Genomic DNA, 12,106 nt, shown 5'->3' with positions numbered 1-12,106 from the left:
TACTACTTCATTGCTTCTTCAATGCTGTTCTCATCAGCCCAATTAGCACCTAGTTCACATGGAGCTCAGAGTGTAGGAGGACTCTGCTGGCATTTTTTCTATTGTTGTGTAACATACACCTACAGTGCTGGAAAATAAACAAATTATTAGAAACATGTGCTTTGCAAGACTCCATAGTGCATGTTTTGCATGTGACTACAGACCAGTTCTGTGTTTGCAAGTGCTAAGGAAATTTCTATTGTAATAGCCAAACAGTAATCCTGTTTGACTGAAGGGGCTTAAAATGATCACTAAATACATTTGTTTCTGAGTTGACTTCCCTAGAATACAGCCTAAGTTTCCTTGAAATTGCATATTCTAGGAAAGAAATCTTTCACAAACAATGAACAGAAATCATAAAACATGAGAAAATAATCCATAAGAACGTCTACATCCCTCCACTACTATTTTCCCTTCCTATATGCTTTTTAAATGTAGTACAAAGCTTTCAGGAATGTGAAAGTAATTTGTTCAGCTCTAATCACTTCAGCTGTTTTGATGTATCTACACGCATACTTAGCATAATGCCTAGACAGAATTATAGATTTCAGACTACAACTACATTGATAATCTGATCTTTAATCAGGGATAGCTGAGGGGTCCACAAACAGCAGATGGTTCTGAACACCACACTGCTCCAAGACAATAAGGAGCAGAGTTTCAGCCTTCTCTCTTAGTTCTCTATTTCTTCTTGGTTTAACAAGTCAGATGCTAGAATTTATACTATATCTTCTTTCATGTTAACTTTTACAGCCACCTCTTAAAGAATATACTCCAAAGAAATACACTTCACTGCACAGTATGCCACTTACATAGTAAATATTTTTGTGAAGCAGAGTTCACACACACAAAGAAGCAAATTTTTCAAATTCTGTCCAACACCTACTCACTTGAAAACAAAGCCTACTACTTGAGATGAAAAGTACTGAATCACACCACCCAAGCTAATTTCCTGCAAAGCAGCATTGCTCATAAGAAAAAGCCTATTCAGTTACAATACTGTATCTTGGTTTCTCCATCAATAAATTCTCCCCTATAAGGTAAATTATTTTCTTTTTCCAAATAAAATTGAGATACGTATCATATCTCATAAAGCCTGCATAACTCCTAGTATTACTTCCCATTTTCTGGGGAACATACAGAACTCTTCTTCCACTCCTAAACTACACAGTAGGATGTAGCTAAGAGATCATTATTCCCTGTCCTCCCCCACTACCCCTTTCCTATATTCCTGCCCTCCTCCTTGCGATACTGATCCTTTTCACATTAGCCCTGCCCCCACATTCTCAGCCCTGTGTTTTCATCCTACTTCCTGTGTGAACAGTGCCACACTCCCTCTTCCTCTGCAGTTCCTGTCAATTCCAATTCCTTTGAACTTCCTCAGATTTTTGATGCATTTCCTTATCCCCTCCTTAATGCTTCTGCCCAAATGGCAATTCCTGACCCTCCAACTCCTCATATGCCACTACAGTACTTCTGCTTCTGGATAACTCTCTCATCTCTCAGTTTGTTTTTAATTCAGATTTCCTTTTCTTGTTCTTCACATTTGACTGATCTTCACATTACCTCTTAAACATTTCAGGTGCTCCTTACTTTGTGAGTCTTCCTTTTCTTTTGTTATCATTTTTTGTTGTTTTCCAGCCAAATTTACTTGACCACTTAATCCCTAGATTGATGTAAACTTCAGAAAAGAAGTCTAGATTTAGTCCAAACAAAGGAAGTTTGTGGTCACCTTAATCACAGAAAATCTCACCTCTAATACCAAGACTGTTTGAGCTGATGTCTCTGTCCCAGCAAGAGCAGCTACACACAGTAAGCATTCTGCCTACAGAAGAGCTTAAGCTTTGTGCTAACAAACGTGAGACTGTGTGGGGAAAAGGCTACCAAAAAAAAGTCCTGCCATCAATTTGCAATAAAGTCAATAGTTACAAACTTCGAACTTCTGCTTGTCCTGTAACTAGAACTGCATTTTCCAGCTGGGTTAAAGAAAAAAAAAAAAAAAATCTGTCTCAGTTACAAACAGACCAAAGGAGGTATTTTAATGCTATATGAAACCTGGGTGTAACCACCTTGTACAGCTTCACAAGTATGATTCTCAGTAATTCTGTTTTCCCATAAGCAACTTCCAGTCGTGATGAAAGAGTAAACAAGGAGACACACAATTTCTCCTAATGTGAACCTCTTGCACATTTGACTATGCTACAAATGCGAAAGTACTGTCATCTTGCATAGCAGTGGTAATTGTTGTAAATGCATGTTTATAGTGTTTTTCAAGCATTTCTGGAAGCAGGAGGGGAACTGGTTACTTGCTTGCCACTCATCCAGTAATACTTGAACCTTTAAGTAAGAACACCTCTCCTCAATTTAATAGTCATGGTCTGCATTTCTGCATTATTGCACTGATTTTTTTTTAATGTAAATATTTCTCCTATTCTTTCCATCCCTGCCTTTTTAACCCTGTGCTACATCAGATATCATTCTAGTCTTCAGAGGATTTGTCAGAAATATTTGCTAGTTACCATCTTAGCTCGTTCAGAATCCTGGGAGTAAGTTAACCAGCCCCAACAAACTGAGGGCTTTAAGCTCACAATTTTGTTTATTGCCTTGCTTACTTGCATCTCTATTCCTGCTATCCATTCTAACCTTCTCCCACACTTTGAGCTCAAAAACTGCAGCACAGAACTTGTTTAGATTTGGCAATACCTACATTATCTTTAACACTACTACATTCAAACTGCATTTTCCTTCTCTTCTTTTCCTCCTTGCGACTCTATGTGCTTAAGAGTGCTTTTGTTTTCTTTATTGCCTTCTGTCATTCCTAAAGAAACTTGACCTTTGCAAATTTGTCTTTTATCCTTGCACATATTTTTTAATACAAAACTTTCCTCTGAATACCTGGCTTTTTCTTCCCATGTCTGACAGGTTCAGATGATTTGTGATATTCTTCCTGGGGTGTTTCAAGTCTGTACATTTCCCAAAAATTTTGCCCTTTCCTGGGATATTTAATGAACATTTTTCAGGCTTCAGGACATAAACTCTCTTCAGTTCTATTAACCTCACCAGCTCTCAGTTTAATGACTTTTCCCCTATATGTATATATGTATATGTTTTGCTTTTAATGTCTTTGTTTTGCTTTTAGTACACAATTAATTCAGCCCCTACTATTCAACAAACGCTTCGCTTGTTTCCACAACATCCACTTGATTCCTGCCTTTAAATCAGCGATTCTCACATTAGCCTCTCCTGCTTCTGTTTCCTTGTATAAAAGTCAGCAGCTTGGCTTGCCGTGACAGATGCCTGACTGTAACATGGCTTCTTCCCTCTCTAGCAACTTCAAGAAGAATAGAAGATTTATTTGGAGACAGCAAGGACTGAGAATAAGTGAAGGCTCTTGCCACTGGCCCATCCATGAGAGACATTTCATCTTAGCATGAAGACCACCTGAGCTCCAGCCATTGCTCCAGTACCTTGGACAGGGCTGGGCCAAGGCAGGGACCTCCACAGAGACAGGACAAAGCACCAAAAATCACTGTAACAAAGGAGTTTCAAGAAATTAAGAAAGATAAGGAGACTGTAAACATTTAAAAGGATAGAGAAGTTTGATACCCAGGAAAAGAGAGGGAAGAGTTAACCTAAACAAGGCTAGACCTGAGTTTTGTCAGGTGATGAAAGAGTGAACAACCTTTCCTTTAAGTGGAAGGATTGATTCTGGGAAACTGGGGCAGACGGACCGTGTGGGCTGTCAAGAGTGAGGCTCAGAAGGTGCAGTGCTGGAGTTTACACAGGAAACAGCTGTATGTAATACATATGCATAATCGCACATATGGAAGGTGGAAAATATAAAAAAATAATAGATTTAAGAGTTTGAACTGTTTAATTACCACTACCCCAATGCATATGAATAAAAAGAAAGCCGTTCACAGTGGTTCAGCTACTAACACACTACACTAGTCAGGTGCACCAAGTTTTCTTGCATTTCTCCAGCTGTATTCATCAGCCATATTCACTTGACATGTGGACTGTAAGAATTTTGGAGCAGGGATTAGGCTATTGTCCTGTGACTTTGCAATGCCTTTCGAATAAAGGCTTCACCTTTACCCAACTGCTGCATATTATGGAATACAGAGAACAACATAAAGATAAGACGAGGAAGTGAAGGTGGGTTAAAACTAAGCAAAAGTAGCCCCTTTCTACATTACTCTCTTCTAGCATCAGCATGAAGTGCACTAGATTCAGATAAGATGGTTTTGAAAAATACAGCAACATTATGGAAAAATCAAAATACAAAACCCACAATTAGTAAAATACTTCAGAAAGATATATATTTTTCATTCATCCTCCTAGAAAGCATTTGGTAATGTGAAGCAGATTCATCACCAAATGCACCAAGGTAAGGTGCACAGAAAACTTATTTATATGGTTTGACATTGTTTTAACTGACTGCACATTGACTTTAAAGTTTTAAGGTTTAAACTGTCTATTTGAAAATATCCACAAAGCTCCAGCTGAAGATGGACAGTTTAGCTCATGTACTTCTGCAAATTTCATCCTCTATATTCCTCTCAAAAGAAAACAATTCCCACACTCCTTTTGAAATCATCATGCCTTTTGTGTTATAATGACTTTTCCAGAAACCTCTCTGGATGCTGATGACAGAGAATCATGATTCCAGAAAGGAAGCAGAAGTGGAACACAAAAAAAGCTTTAAACAACATGTATTTATGGAAGTGTTTTTAGTAATGAGGTAAGAAAAGTGTGCAAATATGTTCTACTAAAAAAGCATGCTATAGTGGGCATAAAGATATATTTTATTAAAAAGAAATATACAAGAAAGAGTAGTAGATTTCTCAAAATGCAGTACAGTATATGACATTTCCTACTGCTTCTCAAACTATACAGAAATATCCTCTTCATGTAACTTTTAAACCCAAGGCACAAACATAGACTATAGGAAAACAGAATCCAGTCCTATAAATGTAGCAAGCAAAAAGTAAACATCCAGGTGTATCCATGTATCCAGACTCACATTCCCCCACCCTACCAAGCTGTTACTACATCTCCCTCTTGTTAGCTTTGCAGAACCAAAATGCAGAAGAGAAAATTACAGAATTGTACCATACAAGAGGGAATCAAATTCAATAAGCCTCAATCCTTTACACCTCTCCAAGCCAGCTGAAAACCATGGATTGCCTTAGGTGGCAAGAAGATGTTGCCATTTCTGATACAAAATACTTGCATTATAAATGACAGAGAGGAAGAAAAGGATTTGATACTGAAAGGACATGCTGCATTTGTAGGAGTGGTAATTAAAAAAAAAAAACTTTTAAAGTGTAAAATAACATAATTATTGAGGTATAATAATCATGGAATGGGACCTACAAAACAAAGGCAAGTAGACACCTGAAATTACAAGTTATGCCTTTAACATTAATTTCTCAGCTTTTACAAAAATTCCTTGAGAGTGGTTTCTAAATAGACTGTAAACAATTGGAATCTATTTTTGTCCAGAGGACTAAAACCATCTTTGGTACCACTATACTGTTTCTTTAGATTGTACACTTTACATATTTCCACCACATGTTTGTCCTGTCTACTTTTTAGAACACATTTATTCTGGTGGCAAATGCCACTATGCTGTCAAGGTGTTCCAGTAATCTATTAAACTTCTCTCAATGTTTTCATTCTCGTCTCTTCACAGGGAAATCTGTGCACACAGTGAAGTTTAAGTAGGTGGGTAAACTTTGTACCTCAAGTCCTGACTTAGATGGAAATGTCTTCTGCACAGGGACTGCCTGCTACTCTCTATTTACATATCAGCCTGCAAAATGGCTCCCTATCCTACTTACTTGGTCCAGCATTGGACCCCAATAAACAGTCAGAACAGAAATATGGGCTTTATTGTAAACCTTAACCCATGCTTCAGAAAAGAAGTGGCACAATTAGATTCTAGTCATTAATTTCTCTTTAAACTAATTTCTAAAAATCTCTAAAATTATCACACCTACTAGGATCACTTTGCAGGTTTCACTACAATTTAGGGACTATTTTATTTAATTTATATCATACGAAAGAGAGAAGTGTGTGTTCTAAGTAACAGCAGTACTAAAACCAGATTTTTAAGCATTCATAGTTTAAGAATGGTCACCACAAATTTTTAGATCGTGTGACCTTTAATAGGAACAGACAATTAAAAAGGCTGCAGTTGTCAGACCAGATTACTGATTTCAAGCAACTCCTCCCCCAATCATGTGACCATGCTCTGCACTCTATCAATTAAATTTTGTTTAATCTTAGTCACTATCACACATGTAAAGATTAAACAATAACCTGTAAGGGCCTGTGACATATGGCTCACTAGTAATTTTGTTTCAGGAGAAGCTAAAGATTCCCAACATTTTTCTAAGCAACATCCTAATCTGAGAACAATGCAGAAATTATATGATTCCTTTTCCTTTGAAATCACTTTGTGTTCCACAAGCATGCCTTTCCTAATCCCTTTTCCACTACTGAGAGCAAAGAAACAGATTCAGCAAAGAATCAGATTCTCTTTCTGCAAGTGTTTGAACAGGCACCAGCTCCCAAACTGCAATGCAGGCATTTCTGGTGATCTCAAAAGCCATGATCCATGGTCTGTAACTAGTAAAACAGTAAAACTGAAAGTATTTTCCACTGATACTAAGAATCAACCATACTATGAAACTGACAGAGGTTAGTTAATCCAAGTTCAGATTTAAGGCAACACCTTAAAAGCTCACAAAGATATATAGATAAATTATACACTTCTAATTGTCCAACATCTTATTGATTTCCTCACTTAACAAGCCTCTTCCACTCCACCATGGAAAGCTTCATTAACTAAACTTTTAAGACACTATTAGATACCTACTAATTAACTAAGACAGAATTACGAAACTAGTAGCTAGTGATGTTAAGTGCAAAAGACATCCCAGTGGGATGTGAAAAAATATCTGTGTTAGCGGAGAGTTGAGCTCAGGCTAACAAGTCACAGTAGCCTCCCCCTCCTGTGCTTCTGCACTGCCTCCCCAGCTCCCAAGGGAGCGCCAGACTTGGGAGGCTAGAGCTGGCTTCATGCAGGCAGTTGTACCCGCCATTCCAGAACCAGACTTTTTAGGAATAGCAGTAAAGAGACTTCCTCTAACTATCAGTACTAACCACTTAATTTGTTGATTTAATAAATGTATACAATATCCGGGGAAGCAAAAATGTGTCTTCAGTTAATAAACTAGCTCTTACAGTCACTTGTTCAAATTTGTGCATACACAAAGTCAGCAGTCAGCCAGTTTCAACTTACCTATTAACTGCTTTAAAGTAACACATGCCCTCAATCATACGCAGCCAGACTTCCTAGCTCCCAGAACTACACTGCCTGCTGCAAGAGAGCAGTGTGCTCTGGAAACCAATGCTTCACAGTACCAGTGCCACTGGAAATGCACAGGTTCTTTGTATTCCCTGTACATTTTTAGATGCATTCTTTAATAAGCTTTAGTTCATAACAAGTTGATGAACTACTTCTTGCCCAGCCTTCCAGAAAAGAGGTGCTGAGCCCTGGCTTCTCTATTACAGAATTTATAGACAGCTTTTTATCCAAGAACCTGAAAAACCAGGCACGTCATGCTAAAGGACCTGAGTATTTCCAAACCAAAGAAGTCTAAGTCTGAAAAAAAAATTCACCATTTTGAAACCATGAAAATATGTTTGTTGTTCTTGACAAATCACAGAAAAAAAGATTCTGTAGTTATTTCCACACATGCTTTCAGACAGCAGCACAAACAGGCAGGAACTGCTGATATTTTGCCAGAAGTGCCAGATAGATCAATACTATTAACAGCTACTGCCAGTTTCTGCAATCTCTCACCTCCTGCCTTGCAAACTTTACTAGGCCCATTCTTTACCATCATTATTACTAAAGATAATTTAACTAAGCTAGCAGACAGCAGCTAATACCAGAAACATACAGATACGTTCTGATTGAGTTCCATTAAAAATCAAACACCGATCCACTAAATTCCACCTAGAGAAAAAACAATTTTTTAAAAAAACTGTTATAAAAATCTCTAAATCTCACAAAACTGCTTTTGACCTAAACACTTATACCAACTTCGATCTTATATTAATCAATTTTAAGCAGTTCTACCTTGCAATTAAAATGATTCATTACTGTAAATATTCAAGACGAGGTTGTCTTTGTTACAGAATTGTTGATCTTAAGACTATCGGGTTAATAAAGCATAATTAAATCCAGGCATTTAAGTGCAAGCTTGCATGGCAGAAAATTACCTCAGGAACAAGATTATTTTGAATTCAACTCCTTGCTTTAGTGGTTTTGGGAACTGGCAAAACAGGAAAATCCTGAAAAGGGTGTTTAAACACCTAACCTGGGTTTTGTTCACTTAAGACACGTTAATAATCAATTGCTAGTGGCAGTTCTTTTGTAAGAAGGGATATCAACTACTGACAAGATTCTTTTTGCTGAAGAGGCTCTTTTTAAAATACATGCTTACTGCAAAACAAATCAACTAAACGCATGCTGTAAGAACTGATGTAACAGGTAGATGGAGCAAATTAATCTGCAGCACAAGTAAGACTCCCCCCTCCTACAAGTTACTTCAGAGAAGCTGCTAGAGGAGTCAAGATACACAGACGCTTCTCATTTCATTGTGCGTGTATGACTAGGATGTGGAATGTGCTCTCACTGTGTTCAGACCTGTCCCACATTTCCCTCTGATTTGAAACAGGAGGGAAAAGAGTCTCCCTCTCCCGACTGCTGGCAGACATCCCCCGTGGGAGGGAGGGTGAGCTCTCGCCATCAGGTTCAACGGCACGTTCCGAGTATCTTTGAAGACAGAGAAACACCCAGCTTTTGGCGAGACAAAAGCGGCTCACGCCAGGCACCCGCAGCCCGGCTGTCCCAGAGGAGGCAGGGAAGAGGGAGCTCGGGATCCCGCACACCGAAGGGCAGGCACGGCCCTGAGGGAGCGGATCCCCAGGGAAGGCTGCCTTAAACCGTATGCCCGGGGGGAGTGCGTTTAAATTTCTGTATGCGGGAACTGGAAGGCAGATTAAATCCCACCTGTGCCCGGAGGCAGGCAGATACACACTCGGAGAAAGGTCAGACAGGGAAAGCCGAAGCCCCACATGGCAGCTGGCGAGGCCAAGGCGGTTCAGGTGTCGGTGTGAAGGAAGGGGCTGACGGGGGAGATTGCAGAGTTCAAGTTCCCCCCCCCGCCCCCAGGAACGAGGAAAGCGGACGGAACCGCCCGTATTCCGACACGGTTCCTCGGGCGGCAGGAGGAGCGAAAAGCGACGGCTCGAGCTCCTACAGCTGAAGGCGGCGAGCGACCCTGCCCCGCGGTACGCTGAGGGCCGGGCGGAGCGAGAACCCCGCGGGCCAGGGGAGCGACGCCCCGGCCCTTCCCCCGCTCCTTTTCTTTCCCCTCTCCACTCGGGCGAGCCCCATTTCCTCCGAGCGGCAGCCGAGGGCGCTGCTCGGGGCCGGGCGGGAGAGGGAGCGGCAGGAGCCAGCGCCGGTAGCGCCTTGTTCTCTACAGCCAGGCCAGAGAGGGCTGCGCGCCCCGCGCCCCCCGCCCGGGCTCACCTCCTCGATGGCCGCCACCGTGTTCCTGCACTGGGCCATCCGGGTGGTGAAGTTGGAGGCGGTGGGTGACTTGTAATCCTCATTGGTCTCGGACACGAATTCCGACACGGAGATCTGGTCCGGCATGGCGGGGCGGGGATGAGCGAGGGGAGGGAGGGGGAAAGCAGGCGGCTCCAGGGGCACGGAGGGGAGGGCGTAGGGGGGGCTCCCCCTCACATCGCTCGGCAACCGGCGGCGGCAGCGCCCTCCTCGCAGCCCCGCCGTCTGGAGCGGTGTTGTTCCTCCGCCGCCACACAAGGAAATTCCCCGCACCCACACTCCTCCTCCTGCTCCTCCCGCGCGGTCACGCAGCACCGGGGGCCGGGCACACGCCCAGCCGCGGGAGCTGCCTCCACACCCCACCCTCCCGTTCGCTTTCTCACTCTCGCTTTCCTCCTCCTCCCTCGCTCCCTCACACACTGGCGGGGCGAGGGCACGGCCGCACGACCCCCCTGCAGCCCCCGGCGCGGACCTGCCGCCGCGCACTCGCCACCGGCGCCCGCCCTGAGAAGATGGCGGCCCCCTCCCTCCGTCGGTCTTTCCCGAGCCCCGAGGGGAGAGGAGGTGGCAGGCGCCGGCTGGGTAATCCCAGCGACAGGCAGGACAAATCCAGACGTGTGGTTTGGATAGTGTTGAACAACAAAAACCCAAGGGCAGGGGAAGGTGAGGCGCGGTGCCTGCCTGGTGCGAGGGGGAGCCGGTTGAAGCCCACAGGACAGGTCTCCGCACTGTCCCCTCCGGGACTGCCCGCAGGTGCAGGGACAGTCTCTCCCCTCACAGCTCATAATTTATGTTTCAACAGCTTAATCTGTTTTACGAGTTCGTTGTCTAGTTTTCGAGGACGCTGAAGAGAAATGCCGTTCCCCAAAGGTCCGTGCAAAAATACTTTTAGGCTAAGTAACGTTTAAATCTTAATTCTTAGAAAGCTTTTTCTGTACTCGAGGAGGAAGAGCTATCAGAGGAGGTGCTTTGTTCTTCAACATAAAGCCACAAAGATTACTCGAGGCAAAAAGGGTGAAACTCAGCCCAAGTTGTGGCATTTGTGACTGATGCAGCAGAAGGGACATTGGCATGGTGCCATTGAATGAGCATGGTGCTGCTTGTGTTGGGAATATGGGGATGTGATCCATGGCAGTGGTTTCTTTGGCCTCAAAGCCCTTAGGACTCCTAGCTGGTTCCTGCAGAAAGCTTCAGAAATCTGTATTTTGGCCCCGAAACTCTCCTGTGGCTCTTTCACTCCCCTCTGGTGATACAGTTATTAGCTTTCTGTAAGTGATTCTTCATTACCCTGTTTTAAAACTCTTCAGGGAATTCGGATGAGTAAGCAGGTACTCTTTTGCTGCCATTTGTAAAACGTCCAAATAAATAACTGCAGACCTGCCCAGTTACTGCCCTTTGCGATCCTTGCTAGATCCTTTAGCATAAATAATAAAACTTGTCAACCATATTTATTTTACTGGTTGCAGTAAATCAGGTGAATGAACAGGGACTATCTGCATGTTCTTTCGTTTTTCTAACGCTTAATAGTTTTTCCGTCCTAATCACTCCTTATTTTCTCCAATGAAAGTCACCACTGTTGTTTTGCTTTTAACTTCTTTGCTACTCTCCTTGTTAATACTTGTGCACTATCAGTTAGTATGGCATGTAAAGATCTACATTGTTCTGCTGCTAATGCATTAAACTTCTTGTCTGTATTTGTATGTCACATAATAAGTAAGTATAGTTGAGTATAAATATTCATTCTTGCTAAAAATGTGTGATCTTACATCTTCATTTTTGCATCTGCTGATGGTGCTACCTTTAAAACAACACTTTTCACACTATTACACAAACTTAGTAAACACTAGCATTCTTAAACTGCCTACTATACCTTCCAGTGTGGCATATTTATTTTGATATTTTGAAGGGTACGAAAAACTTGGGGTCTGAAAGGCAAATGCTACTAGATTTTAACTTTCTGCAGCAGCTCTTCTATCAGCTATAGTCCAAATCTGCAACATAATAGTGCAGCCTCTAGTGGTTGCATCCTCAGTTTGGTATTGGAGTATATACATATATGAGATGGTGTCATGGTTTAACTCCAGCCCAGTACAAAGCAACAGAGTACCACACAGACACTCATCACTGCTGCTCTGCCCAGTGGGGAGGAGAATAACAAAGAAAAAACTTGTGGCTTGAGTTAAGAACAGTTTAATAATGGAATCAAATAAATCATTATTATTATATTAATGATTATAATAGTAATTTTATTGAGAAAGAGAGAGAGAGAAAGGACTGAAACTGAAGATAAGCAAGTAATACGCAGAACAGTGCTCACCAGCTGCTGACCGATACCTGTCCCACTGCTGACCAGTGGTTGATTCCCCCAGCCAACCCCAGTTTATATGCTGGACATAACGTTCAGCGGTTCAG

At 42.1% G+C, this 12,106-nt stretch overlaps 1 protein-coding gene across 5 annotated transcripts in view; it reads right to left on the bottom strand.

Annotated features, from left to right (window-relative positions):
• Positions 1-9,964, bottom strand: part of ASAP2 (ArfGAP with SH3 domain, ankyrin repeat and PH domain 2) — a 90,984-nt gene extending 81,020 nt beyond the window's left edge. For 2 of the 5 annotated variants that reach the window (XM_039568420.1, XM_039568422.1), the window contains exon 1: positions 9,656-9,873. In XM_039568420.1, the coding sequence (XP_039424354.1) occupies positions 9,656-9,781 (126 nt within the window). In that variant the 5' untranslated portion in view covers positions 9,782-9,873. Of the gene's footprint in view, positions 1-9,655 lie in introns of all 5 variants that reach the window. The other 3 variants (XM_039568421.1, XM_039568423.1, XM_039568424.1) reach the window with 2 other exon arrangements.
• Between the last annotated feature and the right edge of the window lie 2,142 nt (positions 9,965-12,106).

The sequence above is a fragment of the Corvus cornix genome, chromosome 3 (assembly GCF_000738735.6).
Source record: "Corvus cornix cornix isolate S_Up_H32 chromosome 3, ASM73873v5, whole genome shotgun sequence".
Classification (NCBI taxonomy): domain Eukaryota; kingdom Metazoa; phylum Chordata; class Aves; order Passeriformes; family Corvidae; genus Corvus; species Corvus cornix.
Note: the sequence above shows the minus strand (reverse complement) of the source record. Positions and strands in the feature narration are given on the sequence as shown.